This window comes from Prunus dulcis, chromosome 4 (genome assembly GCF_902201215.1).
Source record: "Prunus dulcis chromosome 4, ALMONDv2, whole genome shotgun sequence".
Classification (NCBI taxonomy): domain Eukaryota; kingdom Viridiplantae; phylum Streptophyta; class Magnoliopsida; order Rosales; family Rosaceae; genus Prunus; species Prunus dulcis.
The window spans coordinates 1,963,787-1,985,558 of record NC_047653.1 but is presented as its reverse complement, the minus strand read 5'-3'; the positions used below and the strand labels follow the sequence as shown (position 1 = coordinate 1,985,558).

The window sequence follows — 21,772 nt, the reverse complement described above, 5'->3', positions numbered from 1 at the left end:
GGAATAGAATACTAAAGCTCAAGAATTTTGCGAGGCAAAGCTTCAAAGAAAAATCTCTCACTTGCTTCTAAGAGCTTGAAGACAGAAGTAGTCATCCCTACCGTTGGATCATTTTCAGGCATTGCATTGCATTGCGTGAGAATCGCCTGATTTTTTTGCTCTGTATGGCGGGGAGGGTTGCTGTTTGTAACTTCGATTCATTTTGTAACCTGTAATGCTATACATGAACACTGCAATTTCTATTCCTCAATGATATATATAAATATACTTGTTCTTCAAACTAGCACTTCTTTTTCATCTATATTCCGTAGATTATCAACAACATTCATGAAAAAAGAAACTTATAAAGAGGGATGTGAAGGGGTTAGTTTTAAAGATAGATAGAAGAGAGACAGAGAGTGACTTATGAAAATGACACACAATTTTGAACTATCATAAGGAAATTTTGTCCTATGTTGCTTTGTAACATAAGTATATGTAGAAAACAGAATTATAACGATGCTGAAGGCAATCCTGTGGTAGAGAGAGAGTAGAGAGAGAAACCCCTTTTATATTTGACCCACATGTAATGTGCTCTATTATTTCTGGTTATATAATCTCCCATTGTTCTTTTCATTTTCTTCACATTTTTCATAGCCTCCATTTTAAGGTACCTTGTTTTTAGTTTGTTTAAGGCTTTTCTCCGTCAACCTCAATAGAAAATAGAATCCGTCAACACCTTGTCCCACGCATACTATAATTAAAAAACCCAAAACAAAAAAACCTTCAACACCACCTAAACCTCCCAAAACCACCCTTCTCTCTCATCCATATCCGCTTTTCCATCTGCGAAAACTACCTTTCTTTAATACCAAAAAAAGAAGAAAAAAAACCTACCTTTCATGTCAAGCCTACCCAACATCTCCAAGAGCCCGTTTTCCAATACCCAAAAGGTGGTCTTTTAATTCCTGTACGGACCATTCAATTGGGTTTCTTTCATTTTCTTTATCATCTATTCTCTTTTTTTCATTCATGATCGGAAGGGGCGGTGGGTGGCTGGGTATGTACTGTTTGTGGAGCGGCGTACGCTAACGTGAGCCGGGGCCCGGGGGTGCGTAGAAGAAGAAAAGAGAAAGAAGGTGGCGGTAGTGGTGGGTGATGATCAGGGGCGTACACGTGGAGGGTGAAGATGGGGGCGGAGGTAATAGGAGGTAGCAGGTGGGGCACATGGCTGGAGCTCCTATTGGCCGGGGCCATCCTAAGACACGGAACCCGAGACTGGAACCAGGTGGCCGCGGAGCTCCGAGCCAGAACCGCTTGTCCGTACACTTTCACGCCCGAGGTTTTTATTTTTTACTTCTTAATTATATATTTTTATTGCTAGTTTTTTTGTCTCCATTTTGAAGCAGTAAAACATTTTTACATTTCTTTGTATTGTTCATTTGATTTCTTGTTTTCCCTTCTTCGTTTACGAGGTCTTCTTTTTTTTTTTTTTTTTTTTTTCTGGTCAAGGTCTACGAGGTCCATTGTTTATCCGATGATTTTTTTACTTTTTTAAGGATGCCTTCCGTTTATTGGGTGGGTCCCTTCCGGGGTGAATAAATTAATAGTACGAGGTTATCAAAAGGAATAAAAATGAATAAGTTGTTGGGTTGCTTGCTTGGGCCTTGATTTAATTTTTTCTTTCTGGATGAGTCCATAAAGTTTTTTTTTTTTTTTTTTTCTGGTCAAGGTCTACGAGGTCCATTGTTTATCCGATGATTTTTTTTACTTTTTTAAGGATGCCTTCCGTTTATTGGGTGGGTCCCTTCCGGGGTGAATAAATTAATAGTACGAGGTTATCAAAAGGAATAAAAATGAATAAGTTGTTGGGTTGCTTGCTTGGGCCTTGATTTAATTTTTTCTTTCTGGATGAGTCCATAAAGTAGGTAGGTCAAAGAGGTACATATGCATGGCTTTTTTTTTTGTAATCTCAAAAAAAAAAAAAAAAAAAAAGTTACTAATGCTAGACATGTTAAGCTCTACTTATTGCTTGAGCTAGACTTTCCTTGTATTATTTTTGGATGCAATGCAAATGTTCTGTGGAGATATATAATCTGGTTGATATTTTGTTCATGGCGTTATTTGCTCATCCAGTATGATGAACATATCATCTATGTTTTGTTCCCAGGTGTGTAAAGCCAAATATAATGACTTACGAAAGCGATACTCTGGATGCAAGTAAGTTCTATGTGTAAAGTGCACATTTTTTGGTTTTGCATAAATATTTTAAAATTTGTATGCAAGTAAGTTCTAATTTGTAGCTTCGACTTTTCTTAATAATGTATCTGTGTGGTGTCTGTGATCATGCACGCATGGAAGGAGTTATATGACTGTATGTGTTCATCTTTAAATCTTGTGTTTTTCTCCTTAGGGCTTGGTTTGAAGATCTACGAAAGAAACGAATGGAAGAGTTGAGACAAGCTCTCAAAAAATCTGAGGACTCAATAGGGTTAGTCATTTCCTTTCTTTTCAAGATCTTTATGTTTAGAAAATGATCAGAAATGCTTCGCATCTTCTAGATTTGTGTTTACACCAAACTGCTCCTAGAGAACTGACATAGTTCCCTTCAAGCACTTGGGCAATTTCCCATTGCATATATCCTTTCGTATTCTACATGCCATCAAGACCTTGACCAGAAAACTTACAGTCTACAGAGTCCTCCATGTTGTCTCTTTGCCTTTCGGTTAAAGATTTATTCGATCTGGCTGTATACAGATCTTTGGAATCAAAGCTTGAAACTCTCAAGGCGGAGAAAGGAGAAGATGGTTACAACAATTATGGCTCCACCCAGACAGAATCACCCGTTGCTTATCAAAAATCAGTGGGACATTACCCTTCTGCTAAAGAGGCATTTAAGGACGAGCCATCTGCTGGCAGTTTCACATGTGAAGCGTTGACAAGCTGCTCACCTGAATGCCAGATACCAGTTACAGAGTCAACTGAAGAAACAGAGACTAAAAGAGAAGCTTCACACTCTTCCGAGCATGAGAAAATCTCAAGCATGGAGAAGTTGGTAGGAACTTTGTATGTAGGAGTAGGACTAGGAGGGAATCTGAGAAAGAGACGGGGTAAGAGGAAGAGGAAGGATTGTACTAGTAGGGATGTTAAGGAAGCCAGCATTGGAGAAAGTCGCCTTTTGGATTCTCCTGATGCTGTAACTGCCTTGCGGTGTATAGAAAATTCAAACAGCGAATGTCGTGAGGAATTTGCCTCTTCTGGTGCGGGTGATTGTAATAGAGGTTCGACCAAGGATGAAACTGACCATCTGTGGAACGTTTTCAATTCATTTTTGGAGCATAAAAGTGCCTCTGTCTTTCGTCATCGACTTGATAGCCAGGTATGGAGTGTGTTTGATGCTTTACAACTATATCTTGTTCAATTGGTCTACTGAACTCACCACCTTGGTGAACTGATCATTGTGCTGTGCTGGTTTCTGCTTTTCAGCTCGTATACCTTGAAAAATAGCTACCTCTTAAGCATGTTGTTTATGACTTAGAGATATCCATTACTTGTTTCATCAGATAGAAATTGTGGATTCCATCCACAATGAACAGACCTTTGGCATACTGTAACATAATGTATGAAACAAGCATTTGGCATAATGTATGAAGTAAACTTTCTCTAATTATCAACCGTATTTCATGACAGAAGAGACGAAGATATAAGAAATTGATCCATAGACACATGGATTTTGACACAATAAGATCGAGGATTTCCAACCACTCTGTGATGTCTGTTAAGGAACTCTTTCGAGATCTCTTGCTGCTTGCAAACAATGCCTTGGTGTTTTACTCCAAGAACACACGCGAATACAAATCTGCTTTGCTTCTCAGAGACCTCACCACCAAAACATTGCGGCAGCATCTCAAGGATTCTAGTGGCAAGGCTACCTCTGCCAACCTCTCCTCAAATGCATTAGTGTGTAATCCTCCCAGTAAACCCCGGAGTGCTCGCCCAGCTGGTAACAGAAGGTTGTCGGGAAAGGCTACCCATGCAGGAAATGCAGCTGCTAAGACTTCAAACAGAAGTAAGAAGCCAAGTCATGCTAATGCTGATTCCTCTCCTTCAGTTGAATCTTTCGCTGTGACGAAGAAAACCTCCGGGCACCCAAGAAAAGTTGGACGTAGAAGTGTTAGTCAACAAAATGTAACTCCCGTGAAGGGAAGGAAAAGAGGTCGGACAAAGTAGATGTAGCTGTAAATTGTTCCTATCCTTTTTTTCCATTTAAAGTCCAGGTTTAGCTTCAGGTTCTAGATTCAGAAAATCGGATGTAGAGTTTGTAGGATCTTGTGTACAAAAGTTTCTGGTTCCTTTTTCCCTGGTCCTGGTTCTCAGTATGACCAACATAACAAGATGTAGTTTTGTAAAGCATCAATCAAACACCTACGATTGTATAATTTCTGAAATGATCCATCTCAGAAATGGATGTTTATCAAACATTAACATACATAATGCTTGCTTCTTAAGATTTACTTTACCATAACTAGCAACCACTCAATCTCTCTAACCCACTTATCTTGTAATAAAGTAAGCGGCTTTTATCATTTCCCATTGATGATGTTACAGCAATCCACGTTTTTTTTCTTTTCCCAAACTCGATATCATGCTTAAAGCTACTGAATATGCCATCATTATAGCTGATTAGAAATATAACCGATAAAATTGACTGAAATTTGAGCATCATCTGAAAAATGGATTAAAAGTGCAATACAATATAATGTCAATTATGGACTGTTATGTTTGTTTTAATCATTAGTTGTGCTTCATAACATTTACGTTACAAGTTACTGATTCATGAAATTTATTCGACAACTATCATTCATAAAATTTAAATTATAAAATTAATTAAAAATTTTAACAAGATATAGATTAACGACCATTCGAGACACATAAATATAAAATTCCATTGTAACTTTTAGCAAAATGTGACATACAACAAATGACACCAAACTGGTTCCTCCAATTGCATGATATAAGAAGAACAAATACACACACAGCCGTGAAGGTGGCCTTTCCAACAAAAGACCATTGATGTCACCCACCACCATATCCAATATTTCCAACCATGCATGATGCATGATGCATGCATCGATCTTTCATTGCATGGGTCATGGGTGCCACGTGCGGGACAAAAACCCAGGTCTACTGCACAGAAATCATAAATATTGACTCGTGCGTTTTGTTTTTTGATTGGGTCCATAATACACTTCATGTCATCTGCCATAAATTTGCAGCAAACTTAGACGTAACGTAAGTAGCACAACAAACTTCCCAATCCCAACTACTCCTCCAAGCCCAACTTCCCCAGTTTTTTTTATATATATAAATATTTATTGATATATTATATATCAGATTATTAATTACGTACCAAACACAAGAATAAACCAATCCATGTGATTTCTTTAATTAATGATGACAAAAACTCCTAACTTAATTTGTTTTGGTCAGTGCAGCTAATTAGATTATGTATTTATTTATTCCATATTAACCCCAAAAGATCTTCATAAATAAATAAAATAAACTCCAATTCCAATAGATGCCTTCAAAGTCAAAAACAAATAAAACTTTATTTATTTTTCTTCGTTATTGTATATATTTTTTTTATGCACCGCGGAGCCACATAAACAGATACATGTGTACATATTGTATTGTCTGTCAAAATACGTGTCATTTTCACGTCTTGCTTGGTCTTCATCGAACTTGAACTTTGAGTGATGAAACACTAATTTGCCGTTTAATGTTTATTTTAATGTGTTTTAATACGTAATTTAATTCCCAACCTCCACTAAATAATGTTACTAATCTTATTATTTTACTATTATGATAATTAACTCGAAGTGTATTGTATTAATACCAATGCCATTTTCTTCTGCGCATAAATAATATTGTTTTGGAACAAGAAAATGCCTTTTGGAAAGAGATGGCTGCAACACGTATCTATCGTCACATGATAGATGTGATGATGATAAACATAAAAACGACAGAATGCTTAGACTTGGGTAAGCTTTTGGATTATTTTTAAAATAAAGCTAATAAAATCTAGTGCTTATCATATTTTTCTTATTCTTCTTCTTCTTTTTTGGATTTTTCGTATTGTCACATATAATACATAAATTTACTATTTCCCACATATAAATGAACTCACAATTATAAAAATTAAAAATTAAAAATTAAGAAAATTAAACGAGCATCTCTATACCTTCTAAATTTCTAATAATAATTGACTTATTCTACACATTTTAGAAAAGACAAATGTTAAGAGGATAAAAGCTTAGCTAAATAGCTATAAAAATAGTGAGCTTATTATCCACCCATTGTCAAATAATTTTAAATTAAATGCTCACTTTCTAAAACCAACCAGTGAAACTAACCCTTACGGAAAGATAAAGGCAAACGACACGTAAAAGAAAAAGATTTTGGTAAGTAAGATGTGATCTCTCACCAAATTTTGAATAAAATAAAATAAATAAATACATTTTTTAAGGATCTTTCATATTAAGAAAGTCGATAATATATTAAACTCATACACACTACACATATATTAGGATTTGAATCTAGAATATTATGTGGGGAGCAAATACTCCAAACCACTACGCTAATAGGTCATTTGCAAATTAATAGATACTTAAAAACTGTTTTTTTGGGTCAAAAATAAAAAAGTTTAATTAAAATCGAATAGCAAAAATCCACATCAAACTTTTATCTTTTTCCTTCATTCATTAGACAGGAAAAGTTAGAGTCAAACGATTATTTTAGGAATGAGAAAAAATTGATTTATACATACTTTTTTTTAACCCTTGAAAGCATTACTTAATATTTTTATCGCCCTTTTAATATTTTGGTAAATTAATCATACCGTGGTTGAAAAAGGTAGGTGCTAAGTGGAAATTGATATTTTATTTATTGTAATCGAAAGTATTAATAATTAATTTGCTAGGGGGAGTTGATGAATGGTGGTTCACTAACTATCCAGCATTTGGAGTTGATATATACTTTGATAAACGCACCTCGCATTTGTCGTCAAAGATTAGTTGGAATCCGGCTTTTAAGGGAGTATGTGGAAGAATCTGATTGGCCGAAGTTTTTCGACACCCAACAATCTTCAAACTCAAGAAGCAAAGGAAAGTGACTTTTGCCATAATGGGTCCATGCTTTCATGTATTTACAATACAAAATCAGAATTGCTGAATACCGCGTGTGAATTTAGGTAATTCAAATTATTCATGACTCGTATGAGTGGATAATGAGAAAATGATTAGCATAATTAGGACCATAATTTCAAATGTATAATAAGCTTGAAACTAGCGTAAAGATATTAGAATTTTAATAGATACAATTTATGGCCGTTACACTTTTTATTAGGGATGGTGATTAACCGGGAAGAGCTAGACTATACTAGAAAAATACCTAACATTTCATGTGCATTGAAGGCATAATATGAATATATTGTCTAACTTGGATGAAGAATGAGGACTATATATAAGAGGTCCTCCTAATCCTCTGGAAATTAGTGGGATTATGAGAGATAAGTTTTAGTCATCAACCTTTTATGAATAATCCTCATACATCCTTCAAGTTTGTTAGACAACAATATCCATATTATGCCTTGATTGTACATAAAATGTAGGCATTTTACTCGTCTAATCTAGTCCTCCCTAACAAACGAGGCCTAACTTCCTCTTCCTCTTCATGGTGCAGGCCCCCTACTCTAGAAGTTTGGCTCCTCTACTACCACTGGTAACTATAGCTGAACCCATTAATTTGTGATTAATGGATAATTAAAAGTCACCCAAAATATAAAAGGATACTTAGACAGGTGTGGAAATTGAATGTAAAGCTGCCAAAAATATTACTGAAGTATATGAACAAATTCATTAGCTTGAAAAGGAAATTATCCTTTGACCTTATCAGAAAAGAAATTAGGTGGACAAATCTGTTCCAGCACATGAAAGTTGTATTAGAAAATCTCTGGATAAATTCCATTCCATTTTAATATCAGCAGTGCTGTTATAAAATTTTCCAAAAACCATTTATTCAAATAAAGAAAAAGAAAAAAAAAATTCAAAACCAAAAGATCAGGTGACATAGATTTTGGACATACACCAAACGGTGACATAGATTTTGGACATACACCAAACGGTGACATTTCACAGTTTCTCTGTGTGTGTTTTATGTTTACAATTATTTTTAAACAAAAAAAACAAAGCAAAAAACAAAAAAACAGAAAATAAAACTTCAGAGTCTGGTCTGAGATTTCTCCAATATAAAATAAAGACATGAAATTAGCAAAGGAGGACACGACGATCCGAGAGTTCGCGTGCGTCTGATACACAGTGACACTCGTCGGCGAGAATCAGAACCCAAAACCATACGAAGAAAAAACCCATTTTTCTCTCATCATCATTTCTTCATTTCCATGGTTTTCTGATTCTTCTGCGCATGCCCTCACTACTACATCGGCAGCTGACTCACTCCCTTGAAACCCGCCCCCTCCGTCTCCTTCGTCTTTCGACTCTCTCTTCCCCCCTCAATACTCTCTCTCTCTATATTGCTCAGTCTCTTTCTTTGCTCTCTCTCTGCTTCTGCTTTCTTCTGCTGGGTTTTACCGAATCATAGTCATTGCTTTTGGGTTCAGCTCAGACTTTAGTGACAGCCTCAGCTGGAGCTCGATCGATATACCACTTTCTTTCTTCCAGGCCTTTGATTTTGGAGGCTTCCGATCTTTCATCTAATCTCAGTTTCTTGGCGATTCACAGAGGAGGTGCTTAGTTTTCTGGTTTCATGGTGAGTTTTCGCTTGGGTTCTCTTTAGTGATTGATCAGCTTCAAGATTCTTCAATGATGTCCGCAAAAGTGCAATTTTTTTTTTAAATTTAAAGAAATTGCTGTATCTGGGTTTAAATTATTTTTGCCTTATTAAGATCTCATGGAATTCATTTCTGTATAATAGAGTTTTCCCTTGATGGTAAATTTAAAAAAATAAAACATTTTTTTTTTATCTGTTTGTGTTCAGGGTGGGTAGTCTTATGTAGTATTTAATTAGTAATTTCTTTAAAGTTTGGTCGGTTCTGCAAGTGTACTTATTTATTAATAGATTTAGTATTTACTTTGAAAATCTGAAAGAAGTCTCTGTTGCCCAGATTACATATGGAAGCCCCTTGTTGTAGTACTGATCTTTGGAGTCCTTTTAAGACATTCCCACTTACTTCAATAGAAATTCAATCCCTCCCTGGCTTACCCCTTTTCGTAGACTCAAAACATCCAGAAATAAGATGCATGATTATATATAGAATCAGCCGTCAAACTTGGATTTTGGCAAATTTGTGGAATTACTTCTTAAAAAATAGTGTGTTCTGGGTAGCATCTGGTTGGAATCACAACTAATATTGGTCTCTGTTTAATGTGCTTGTATTGCAGCTTGTTCTTGTTATGAAAATAAAATAGAAGATTTGGTTGTCTATGAAGTCGCCAAACTCATGGATATGGGTGTTCAAGAAAAGGAGTGCTTTCTCTGATGGAGTATGATCCACAATCTTAGTAACTTGTTTTATTTATTGTTGCATTAAGTTCAAATGATGCCAAAAGGTTCCTATAATGTATAATGCTGGTGCAGGGAAAATGCGGATTGAAGATGAAGCAGCTGTCTTTTATGGGAGTTGTATGTACAGTAATGCTGTTCATTGTGTATAGAACCACCAACTACCAATATCAAGCTTATCAGCAGACAGAGGTACTCCTTTTGTTAATCTGAACTTGTCACTCATCCTTTATAAGGATCAACCAAGATTGGCAGGATATTCTCTTGATGACCTTCTGGCAATCCATTTGGAATCTGTTGTCACCATCTTACACAAGAATATATCAACAATTTTACTGCATTTGATTGGCCGATTTAAATAAGTTTACACTGGGTTTAGAGAAACCCAAAGTAACATAGGAGCATTACTATTGATTTATATCATGATAATTCTTCAAATTACTGTTTTTGTTGTCCTGGCTTTCAGTCTACTGATTGTTCTTTTCTCCTCTCATTTATTAGATGGACGCAAAATGGAATCCCTTTGACACAGTAAAGGTAACTGCTTAGATCCTTGTAGCCATGTTGCCAAGTTAATGTTTTCTTACCTTGCTTAATCGGTGTTTCATAACACCTTTAAGTAAGTCTTCTGTAGCTGTTCTTCATTGGTTTATAAATTACTGAAGTTACCAGCCTGATTTACAATTCTTGCATGATTGGATGATCCTATGTGGATGTATGTTTCTTACCTTCATTATATTCTAAATTTCTTCTGTTACTTGCCTCTAGGATATTTTTGTGACTTCCAAAAAGTTGGACAGTTTACCTCGTGGCATAATACAAGCTAGGTCAGATTTAGAGCTAAGGCCTTTATGGTTGACAAGTGGGTCAAGGTTAAAGGTAAGATTCTGATCGTTTTGTGTTTAACATAATTTTTAAGATTCTTTCTTGCACGCCCACTTGTCTTCAGTAATAAAAAATTATAGATGATTGCTAGATTATTGGTACTGTGAGGGGTAAACCAAAGTTCATTAATTATGATAACTGTGTTGATGATGACATATATATTTTTCGTGATTTGGGGTGGTTATTCTGATTCAGGTCAATGATTATAGCCATCGTAACTTGCTGGCTATTCCGGTTGGTATTAAGCAAAAGGATAGTGTTGATGCTATTGTGGAAAAGGTAAGTAATACATTTTTCTGCTGTTATGTTCAAAGTGACATCAAGTGACACTTGTCCTAATTTTATCGATTTCAGTTTCTTCCAGAAAACTTTACCATCATTCTATTCCATTATGATGGGAATGTTGATGGGTGGTGGGATCTTGAGTGGAGTAGCAATGCCATACACATAGTTGCCCAGAACCAAACAAAGTGGTAAGTTAGTAGTTGCCTTCACGATTCTCTGCAATTTTCTGGCTTGAGTCCACTGACAAAATGGCCTTTTTTATATATTAAATTTTTCCAAGAGTTCAGCATCTACTTGAATGCGTTAACTATGGATGTATTGTGTGCAATGAATTCATTGTATCTAACAGTTGCATTTATCAAAGGGCGGTTCCCTACTATTGATGTTCCTTGATTTTTGTTTCGTTTCTCATTTCTCGTCTTTCTAACTTTTTTATGGTTTATTTTCAGGTGGTTTGCTAAACGCTTTCTACATCCAGATATTGTGTCCATTTATGATTATGTGTTTCTTTGGGATGAAGATTTGGGGGTTGAGAATTTTCATCCAGGAAGGTAATATTAATGGGTGTCTAGGACAATTTATGCAAGGCATACTCTGCTTCTGTTTGCCTCTGAATAATTTAACTTGGTCCCATAGGTAGCATATTGATTTTATTTGTGTGTTTTTATCTGGACCATAAATGTTCTTCATTGCATATAATTTAAATTTTGGATTTTCTTTCCCAGATATCTTGAAATTGTTAGACAAGCAGGACTGGAGATATCTCAGCCAGCTTTGCATCCAAATTCAACAGATATACATCATAGAATTACAATTCGTGCTAGAAAAAAGAAGTTCCATAGGTGAATAGCATGGTCTAAACCACTGTATCATAAACTCTATTTATTTTTCTGAATATTAGTTATACTCAAACAAAATTTTCACTCTTTGCAGAAGAGTTTATGACATCAGAGGCAGTGTGAAGTGTACAGAAGCAAGTCAGACACCACCATGCACTGGGTGAGTTGTCATAATGGTACAATAGATATAGCTATTCTTTCTAAGGGTAAAGAATCTGTTGAATGCTTTTATCTATGTGATGAGTAATTATGATATCTGACCTACCTGATATGTTTTCTTGGTTTACCATTGTTTCTAAAAATATAATCTGTAAAAATGGGAGCTGACACATTTTTTATATTCTGACACTCATGTATGTTTGGTCCTCGCTCCACCAGTAGGTCTCACTATGTGTAATTCAACTTATTTTGGGAGGTTGTGGATATAAGGATTTGTATTTAGGATCTCCTTCTCTGATATCATAATAAATTTTATGGTTTGCACATCCTAAAAATTGATTGTTAAGGTGTGGCTTAACAATTATTTGACAGTCTTACACTATCTTCTCTTATTAGAGACTGAATGGGCACACAAGTTGATGAATCGCTATAATAGCGTTCTTAAGTGATATACATCTAACATTGGTTATCTGGATATTAATGTCTTCTTTTAGGACATAGTCTATATTTTTCTCTAATGGACTGTGGAATGGTTATTTAGCCTTTTAAATTGACAAATGCAGGTTTGTGGAAGGTATGGCTCCGGTTTTTTCAAGAGCTGCCTGGCATTGTACTTGGCACCTTATACAGGTATCCTTTTTTTATCTTGGTCTGTTCAACTCCACTATAACCCCAACAAACTTTTTTGAAATAGTATTTATTATTTTTGGTATTTGTTGCCATGGATTTCTTTCTTTGTGCTGGAACCTTTCTCGCTGATAAGAGGAGGATCATCCCCTTGCTATTTCAATTTTCAAAATTTTTGGAGTGCTTATCTCTTATAAAATTTGAGCACACTACCTTGCCAAATACAATTTTGAAAATATCTTTGTTAAGTTATTCACAGAGCGGCTTTATTTTTGTTCAGAATGATCTTGTACATGGATGGGGTCTGGACATGAAACTTGGATATTGTGCACAGGTAAAACCTACTTTCCTATTTCTTGGGTAAGGTTTAGAATCAATTTCCTCATTCAGTTACTCTTTTTATGAGATTTTCTGCACTGAGGGGTTTGGTTGCCCGAAATTGCTTCAGCTTCTTATCTTTGCTTGATTATTGATTAATCAAATCAACAGTTCCATGTGAGTTTACGTAACATTTAGCAGTCGCCATAAGTAAAATGCCACATTTTGCAGGGAGACCGTACGACGAAGGTGGGAGTTGTTGATAGTGAATATGTTGTTCATAAGGGCATACAAACTTTGGGAGATGGTGGTTTGTCTGCAAGAAAGGTTAGTTGCTCTCTGCCTCTTCCTTGGCTGTAAGAAAGCTTTGATGCTTTTGTTTGATGCTTGCTAGTGTTTGCAAGTGGTGGGCTATTGTTCTAACTGTATGTTTACTGGTGTTAAACCATAAATGAACAACTATCTTGATGGTGGGATTGTTTTCAGTTTAGCCCTTTACAATCTCCTGCACATATTCATCTTAACAGCTCAGTTTTTTTTTTCTCCCTTTTTCTTGGACTACAAAAATTCTCAACTCTCTCTCTCTCTATTTGCAGGTTTCCAGTCGTGGGAAGACAAGCAAGGTAAACTTCACTATAAGCATTAGAAATCTTTTTTACTCTTTATTTTTGTTCATAAAATATTTGACAGCTACAAGCAGTCTAAATATCATCTTGTTAACTTTCATTCTATAATATGCAGAAACGTGGTGCTTCAGGTTTTGATGTGCGAACTGAGGTGAGACTAATTAATCTGTAGCCTGCTTTCCATTTTGTGTTTATAAATATTCAATTGTATAATCTGAAATGGTGAAAAGTAATAATCTCCGGTGACTCGATAGACGTATTTGTTTTACATTCAATATGGACTTTGCAGATTAGGAGGCAATCAACGCGGGAGTTTTCAATCTTCAAAGAGCGATGGAATAATGCTGTAGACGAGGACATGAACTGGACTGATCCATTTAAAAGTAGCATAAGACGCCGGAAACAGCGCAAACGAAACACCCATTTGAGCTCTTAAGTTAATCCTAACGGGGGTGGTTTAAAATGTTAGTGCAGATTCATTTACAGGCAGAGTCTCCATCTATACCAATAGTTTGTGTAGCCTTTTTTAAACACATAATTAATTCATTATTTGGATATTCATTAATTTTGTTCCCTGCAATTCAGATTTATCCCCATGTCCTGTGTATCTTGTTCCGGCCGCTTTCTCCCTTTTCATTTTCTTGGTTTATACAAGCTATTTAGCTTTTGGTGTAAGATTATAGCTGATATACTGGTCTCCCTTACATTGTTGAAAAAACCAACAGAGTGACTTTGAGGAAGCTGGCAGGGACAATATAAACAGCAAATTCTCTCCATTTTCTGGATGAATTAATTTATAGGCATTTTCTTCTCTTTTCATGAGGTCTCATCTCTGACCACATTTAATCAATTCAATATAACAGCTAGCCTAGCATGACTGCAAAAACACAAAAGCTGAGGGGTGTGAAAAGAAAAGAAGCAGCCTTCTTGGGCTCACAGGAAGCTAATAGTTATGAGTTGAATATTAAAACACACAAGAAAATTAATCCCTCTAGAAGCACATCAATAGCGCGTAGTGCGTAATATAATCAAATCAAGTCTTTACAGCTGGTGCTTGCTACTTTATTAAAATAAATAATAATCATTCTGAAATGAATTTTCTAGTTTTGGGTGAAGTGTTGCTAATGGGTAGAATTTTTTTATTTTATTGCATAAAAAATAATATTTTTTTAGTGTTATGTAAATGCTGCTGTTTGCAAATGAAAACAGAGGAAAGCAGCAGACTTTATTGTAGATGAGATCATAAATAAGAAGATTAAAAAAACCTTATTCAAGATTAGTTGACTATGGATCATAGTTGTATGTGTGAGAATTTTTATTTATTTATTTATAATTTAGATTATCGCTTATATTCAAGAATATAAAAAAAATTAGCTGACGATGTTATTGGACACTGACACCAATATTATGAACAAAAAACCATAAAAAATTAACAACGAATTTTTGTTACAACCAAAGCAACAGCTAACAGGACAGCAGCATGTGGATTAATTGACCAACTTTGCAACTTACGCGTTCAAATTATTTTTGAGTTTTTCTTCTTCATTTTTGGTATTATCTAAAAAATTAAAAATGAAAACCAAAAAAAAGGAAATTTATTTTTTAGCCCCAGAAATATGAAAATCAAATTAAAAAGCCGCCTTCGTTGTCGAAAGCTGACAAAAGAGTAGACGAGTCCTCCGCTTTCTCTATCTAGAAAAATATTTAAAGACAGCAACCGTTTAGTAATTATCTCTCTCTAAAAATTCCATTAATCTCCTCAGTTTCTTTTACTTCTGTGCCTGAAAATAATTTTTCTCCTTCAATTCTATTTCTTCGCCTACAAGCTTTTTCTTTTCATTTTCTGCTTAGTCTCAGATCTCTTAAGACAATTTGCCTCCAAGTTCGGAGACTGGTCCTCGGCACTCAAATCTCATCTCTCTCTCTTCCATGGCTGGTCGATACGATAGTAACCCTTTTGCTGAAGAAGATGAAGTCAATCCCTTCTCTGTAAGTTTCTTTGCCAATCATTTTCCTACTGTTTCTATTGAAATGAATTCGAATTGGGTTTTTTAATTTGGTGAATCTGATTTAGTAAGGTCGTTGACTTGCTGGGTTTTGGATGTGTTTTAGTAGATTTTAAGATCTATGGTTTTTTGTGTGTTTGGGTTTCGTTGTGAAATTAAAGTAAATCGATCGACTTTTCTCCAACTGCGCAACTTTTCTGGAGCTTTATTGTCTTGTTGAATTTCTATTATAGCAGTTTGCTCTAGAAATTATGATCGAAATCCATATATACAAGTAACCTTATCTAAATCCAGCTCCGCAACTTCTTTTTTTCTTTCTCGATTTTGAGTTGGCGTTGGTGATAGATTGTGTGGTTTTTAATACCAGCCAAAATCTTGTTGGATATGGTCGGAATGGGATTCCAGACACAGTGCTCAGTCCCTTGCACATATAGGGTTTAAAAACTATCTTCCTTAGACGTTGTTTTTTGCTTGTAGAAAATGATTTTGGTGCGGACTCTTAACTTGGGGTTTGACTCTAAAAGTACAAAGATGTTCAACTTTAGATACGACATTGCATTGTAAAAAAGAATGTAGATTCATGTAACCCAGTTAAGGAAAATGGATCATACTTGAATGGCTCCGTTCACAAGTAGTTGTTCCAATTTCTGATACCCCCAGAACAGATTTTGGATTACAATCAAATCGTGGATGGAAGGGGTACCTTTAAAGTTCCCAAAATTCAGAGCTTCAAAAACTATCCAATTATTGTTTAAAGTACATCTAGACATGTAGTTGTATCTGTGGAGTACATTGACGGTAGAGAATGGAGGGTTTTATTAACAGGGAACATTGAGTTCATTACTTGGTTTCTTAAATGATGTGTTTCTCTGTTTACTTCGGAAATGGTAATCATGGCTTTGTATGTAAAAGAAACTGAGGAAATATACTGGCTTATATCACCTACTGTTTGAGCTCTCATGCATATGTGCTACAAATTGATCAGAATCCTGGAAGTGTTGCTCCTGCGAAAAACTCAAGACTTTCACCCCTTCCTCCTGAGCGTGCTGGTTTCAATTATGGCCTTGGTGACACTGTTGATATACCTATCGATGGAAATGCAGTAAGTTTGAACTCAACTTGTTAAATAGTCAATTGAAATTGACCTATTTTTTAAATACTAATTTTAGTTTTTTCTTTCTTTTGAATCTAGGATCTGAAAAAGAGGGAGAGGGAGCTCCAAGCTAAAGAAGCTGAATTGAGAAAGCGGGAGGAGGTATGACTTGAAAGAAACTATAAATTCTGAATGTGTGAAATTTTCTCTTACTGGGCTGTGTTAATTAGTACACTGTTGTTGTCAACCTGGTCATCAATACGAGGCTTAAAATCTTCTCAAATTAAAAAGTGTGAAAGTGACCTTTCTGGGTTGGATTGTACCGCTTGTATTTCCTGGAGTACAATCCTACCCCATAAAGAGAGGCAGGGGGTGAGGTCAGTGATACAATGTCATGCGCATGTGAATTGCATTTTTACATAAAAAGATAGTGCTGATTTTCATTAATGCCTTTTTCTATAAAAAAATAAAAAACAAAAAGTGTTCGTTCTCTCCAAATTTGGTGTTCTGTGGTGGAATCTGGTATGGTTATAGATATGATCGTAGGATGACATGGCTGTCCTGTTACAAGGTGTAAGGGACGTGTTTGAAGGGCTGTTACCATTATGCATTTTCTTGGTGTCTGGTTAGGGAGGAGTAGGAGGGTGTTTAAGGGGACAATTTTCTGGGATGGATTTAAGGGACTGGCTTTTTCTTTGAATATTTTCAGAGCAGTTCTGTTTCGTTCTTCTGTTGTTGACTTTTACTTTCTTAACATATGTTTCAATTAATTTGCTGTTATAGTTGATCATTCATCCATACAAATTTTAACTGTTTTTGTTTTATCATTATTGTGCAGATAGTAAAACGGAAAGAAGATGCTGCAGCACGTGGTATTTTGCCTTGCCTTTTGGTTTTTTTTTGGGGGTGGGGGGTGGTGGTGTGGGTGGTTAAAGTATTGTGTTCCAAATGCTGTATAAACACTTACAAGCTTGATATCCTTTGAAAGTTTATCAACAATAGTTTTTCTATGCTCCCTTTTGTTTTGCAGCTGGAATTGTTCTTGAGGAAAAAAATTGGCCAGCTTTCTTCCCAATTATCCATCATGATATTGCAAATGAAATACCGATTCACTTACAAAGGGTGCAGTATGTTGCGTTTACAACATGGTTAGGTATGCCAACCATTTAATTTTATGGATGTTATGATTATGTGTTAACTATAATCACAATTATAATTGCAAATTTAATGTAAATGAATTGTATATGTGTGTGGCTTTTTGTTCCCTTGGGCAGAAATCGTTGTTGTTGGTTGGTGGTTGACCTTGTACTATGGTGTTAGGCCTGAAAATTTGATGAAAGCTCAAAACTTATAACAATCATAAGTATATAGCAGTTGGGTTTAGTTTCTATATACCATTGCATGCTCTAAAAGATGACTTATATTACCCAGTGGCTGTAGTGTCTAATCATCTGTTTCTTAACATTACTTCATCATGCCATCATGATTTGGTTGTGAGATAGGTTGTGTGAGATGTTCTTTTATTTTTTAATTATCCTTAACTTTTAAACTAAAGTTCATCAGGGACTCTCTAGATTTTGGTGATGAATGGTGATGTTATGCAGGAATTGTTCTTTGCCTTTTCTGGAATATAATAGCTGTTACTACAGCGTGGATTAAGGGTGAAGGTGAGTGAAAGTATACTGTGCACCTGTTCTGCACATGATCAAGTATTTATTTTGGATCCTCTGTTCAAGTTTGGTGAATTTGAACATTTTCTGATTTTTGTGTAGGGGTAAAAATCTGGTTCCTTGCTGTTATCTACTTCATAGCAGGGGCTCCTGGATCCTATGTCTTGTGGTACCGGCCACTGTACCGAGTTTTCAGGTATATATTGCCCATTTTTTCTAAAATTGGTCGTTGATATATTTTTTTCTTCTTCATTTTTTAGCCTTTCCGAAGTCCTATTTTTGTGATTCCTCTTGTTTATAAGCCAAAAAGAAACCCTCTGAAGCTTGAACCCATGTGAGACTATAATGAAGCAACAAAGAACAATTTAGTGAACATGTAGGGAAGAAATTTTATTGGATTTTAGTAATATGATAGTATGTGATGATGGTTACGAGGAATTAATTTGGTTCAGTTGCTGCAACTTCCAAGTTGTTAACCTCTGTTCTGACATTAGTGCTAATGTATCATGTAATTGTTTCAAGAATGTGGACTGATGTTTTAGCTCCTGAATTTTTACTCGTGAAATTGATTTGTATTCTCATTCAATATTTTTTCAGGTCCGAGAGTGCTTTGAAGTATGGATGGTTTTTCATGTTTTATTTGGTAAGTTGGGTAGTAGGCATGCAATTCATTTCAGGAACTCAGCATAACTATTACTCATAATCTATTTTCTTCTTCCTACAGCTCCACATTGGCTTCTGCATCTTTGCTGCTGTTGCTCCTCCACTAATTTTCAAAGGAAAATCTCTCACGTATGCCCTCTTTTAAATTAGGAATGCACTTCAACATTCTTTATAAGTGAAAACCTTTTTCCCTTTGTTTGCTGCTTATGATTTCCTGCTGTGTTCCTTTGGAATAGTGGCATTCTGGCTGCAGTTGATGTTGTGGGAAACCATGCTTTGGTTGGGGTAAGAATGTTGGTCCTGAAGTCTATTTTGTTCAAACATTTTGTATGACTGCCCACCTGCACGCGTGGAGCACTTTCAGATGCTTCTTTTCCTTTGAGGATACTAATTATTTTTTCATTGTTTATAGATCTTCTACTTCATTGGATTTGGAATGTTCTGTCTTGAATCATTGCTTAGCATCTGGGTTATTCAGGTCTAATTCCAATATCCAATTCTCGTTGCCAGATTCTCACAAAAAGATAAGCAACGTGTTGGGTGCTGTTGTAGCACTTATTCTGTGGTCCTCTATAACACTTTTTTTTCCTTTGCATGTGCAGCAAGTGTACATGTACTTCCGGGGAAGTGGTAAAGCGGCCGAAATGAGACGTGAAGGAGCAAGAGGAGTTGTGAGGGCAGCGCTTTGAAGCTAAAAGCTTGTACGGAGAAGAAAAGATGGGAGACTTCTGTATTGATATAGGTTGTATATGCCCTTAGTTGCAGGATTTGCGGATACACAGATGTTTTGCTTGAGCCTTTTATTTTTTATTTGTTCCTTCCCCCTTACGCTTGTTTCATAGAGATTGATTGATTTAAGTGCTACCTCTGTTTCTATACTGGAGACTGATTAGGAGGCTTGCTAGAAGAAGAAAAAAAAACCATTTTCTCTTGATTTTGCTGTTTCTAAAGATCCCGTTAATTCCATCATTTTTTGCCTAATTTTTGGAAAATGTCTCTCAGGGCTATGATTGTTCTTGAAACCTGAGCCCGCCCTTGCATATTGAGTGAAGGTATAACGTATAAATAGATATGAAAAGGCTGATTTTAAAATTTTGCAACAGATCAATGCTAGACTGTAATATTAATTACGAAAGCAACATATATCCTAAATGAAAGAAAATCTTGTCTCTGTCAAAAGAATCAAGAATAACTATCAATTTGAATGAAATTTTGTTGAGATGCGTGGTGTGGTCCAAAGTTGATAGACTGGAGCATAGGGACATCATTACTCTTAAATAAAGCAAAATCATATCACATAGACTTTAGGTTTCAAGTACCCAACACAATCACAAAAAGCTTTAAATACAACCAGCAAAGCTTAGCACCAAAAAAGGAAAAACAAACAAATACTCTTAAGCCACTCGTATTAGTAGAAACTTGCAAAAAAGAAGATTAAATAGTCTCATACGATATTATATTATGGTCCACTACTCAGATGCTTATACATACTACATAATTATAGCAAACTATATATATTAATATTACCGGCTGCCGGCTGCCGGCTGCAGCAGCATAACAGGAACACCACTCTATTTTCCTCTAGCAATAAGCACTACACTTCTTCTTGCAATCAATGGTGCACCCACCGCCACCGCCGCCGCCACCGTACCCCTTTCCTGATCGGCTGTAGGAGGTGAAGCACTTAGCAGGGCAAGTCAGCTTCTTCTTGTAGCATGGACCCTTTTCTTTACACACCAGAGAAGTCCTCACAGTACCACCCTTGGAGTACCCTCCATTCGGACCCCCATACCCGCCTCCATATCCGCCACCCACACCGCTGCCAAAGCCCTTTCCAAACCCGGGTATGTCGAAGCCGGGTCCAAAGAACCCGCCCATGCCACCGCTACCATCATTACCGCCATTACCACCACTACCACCATTACCACCACCTTTGTTGTTGTTTTTGTTGTTCTGGTTGGTGGGTTTGTCATTTGAGTGCTTGAGTTCAGCTGAGAAACTGAATTCGGGTCGGGCTGAGATAACAAGTGAAGCAGAGAGGAGCAGAGTGGATAAGAAAAGACTTGATATTGGCATCATTTTTTCGTTTTGCTTTTGCCTTTTTTTGGGGGAGTTAGTGGGGAGAGAGTGATGAGAATTGAGAATTGAGAAAGGAGCGTTTGTGAACTGGGAATGAATATATAAGTGCGGAGTGGGGGGACATATCCTTCCTTCCTTGCTAGTGGTGGTACTAGCGGTAGTGGCAGTGATGAGGAAGAAAAGGCACATTTAATAGAGATGTTGGAGGACAGTTTGCAAGGCCCTATATGAATGTGAGTAGGTCGGGTGCATTTATTATCCTCATCTTTTTGTTTCTTTCATTTGACATATATTATATATCCAAATTTCTTGTGAAGAGCTTACATGTAGATGTCATTGTCACAGTATTCTAAGTACATTATGCATTGTCATGTCGAGATTAAAACACATAATAATAAGTGGTTGGTTTGAAACGTCGTCACAGTGGTATTTCGATATAAATAAGTATTTCTCAAATTCCTTTTGTATTATATATTGTGTAATAAGTTGACACGTGAAGTTTGGTCTATGCATTAACTGATATCAACAGCTTGGCGGGAACCCACATGCCACATGCAGTTAATCAATTTTCACATTTTAGAAACGAGTGTGCATAGTAGATTGTCGATATTTGATTTGATATATTTTGTCAATACTCTTAATATTTTGATGTCTTCCTCAATTTAGTAGTTAAAATTAGCTTTGATGTAGCATCTTAACTTCGAGGTTAGTTTTGAGATGTTACTTGTTGAATACAATTACGTATCTAATTTTAGAATGAAACCTTGAAGACACTTATGGGATGTGCAGAGAGATGAGCAGAACAGAAGAGAGTTAGAATTGGCTATTCACAGGACTCACAGAAATATCATAAAACACTGAATAAATATGGCTAACTTCCAATCTGCAATTCATTTAAAGACGACGGTGATTCTCAAGTCATAGGCACATGCAAAATATATGAAGTCTCTGCATTTGGAAGGAA

The 21,772-nt window shown here is 36.0% G+C and overlaps 4 protein-coding genes across 6 annotated transcripts; 3 read left to right on the top strand and 1 right to left on the bottom strand.

Moving 5' to 3' along the window:
• Positions 1-549: 549 nt before the first annotated feature.
• LOC117626212 (transcription activator BRG1) lies at positions 550-4,468 on the top strand. Of its 3 annotated transcripts, none has more exons than XM_034357871.1 (5): positions 550-1,321; positions 2,150-2,199; positions 2,393-2,470; positions 2,737-3,358; positions 3,673-4,468. In XM_034357871.1, exons 1-5 carry the CDS (start codon positions 1,169-1,171, stop codon positions 4,207-4,209), a joined length of 1,440 nt encoding a protein of 479 aa, XP_034213762.1. In that variant the 5' UTR covers positions 550-1,168; the 3' UTR covers positions 4,210-4,468. The 3 variants fall into 3 exon arrangements, with proteins under 3 accessions (XP_034213762.1, XP_034213761.1, XP_034213763.1); XM_034357870.1 differs by having other exon boundaries at positions 555-1,321; positions 3,670-4,468; XM_034357872.1 differs by lacking the exons at positions 550-1,321; positions 2,150-2,199 and having other exon boundaries at positions 2,669-3,358; positions 3,670-4,468.
• A 3,780-nt stretch (positions 4,469-8,248) lies between these two features.
• Positions 8,249-13,972, top strand: LOC117625985. Its single transcript, XM_034357596.1, has 16 exons — positions 8,249-8,805; positions 9,438-9,539; positions 9,634-9,750; positions 10,060-10,095; positions 10,327-10,437; positions 10,639-10,722; positions 10,798-10,916; positions 11,178-11,279; positions 11,454-11,570; positions 11,662-11,727; positions 12,290-12,356; positions 12,634-12,687; positions 12,903-12,998; positions 13,268-13,294; positions 13,413-13,448; positions 13,587-13,972. The coding sequence occupies exons 2-16, from the start codon at positions 9,480-9,482 to the stop codon at positions 13,731-13,733; spliced, it is 1,239 nt and encodes a 412-aa protein (XP_034213487.1). The 5' UTR covers positions 8,249-8,805; positions 9,438-9,479; the 3' UTR covers positions 13,734-13,972.
• Positions 13,973-14,901: 929 nt separating this feature from the next.
• On the top strand, positions 14,902-19,710 carry LOC117624589 (secretory carrier-associated membrane protein 3). Its single transcript, XM_034355924.1, has 12 exons — positions 14,902-15,286; positions 16,289-16,405; positions 16,496-16,558; positions 17,235-17,268; positions 17,427-17,549; positions 18,001-18,063; positions 18,169-18,262; positions 18,664-18,709; positions 18,791-18,858; positions 18,966-19,014; positions 19,142-19,207; positions 19,332-19,710. The coding sequence occupies exons 1-12, from the start codon at positions 15,227-15,229 to the stop codon at positions 19,416-19,418; spliced, it is 870 nt and encodes a 289-aa protein (XP_034211815.1). The 5' UTR covers positions 14,902-15,226; the 3' UTR covers positions 19,419-19,710.
• A 286-nt stretch (positions 19,711-19,996) lies between these two features.
• Positions 19,997-20,983, bottom strand: LOC117624852 (glycine-rich protein 5-like). Its single transcript, XM_034356334.1, has one exon. It carries the CDS (start codon positions 20,806-20,808, stop codon positions 20,311-20,313), a length of 498 nt encoding a protein of 165 aa, XP_034212225.1. The 5' UTR covers positions 20,809-20,983; the 3' UTR covers positions 19,997-20,310.
• Positions 20,984-21,772: the final 789 nt, after the last annotated feature.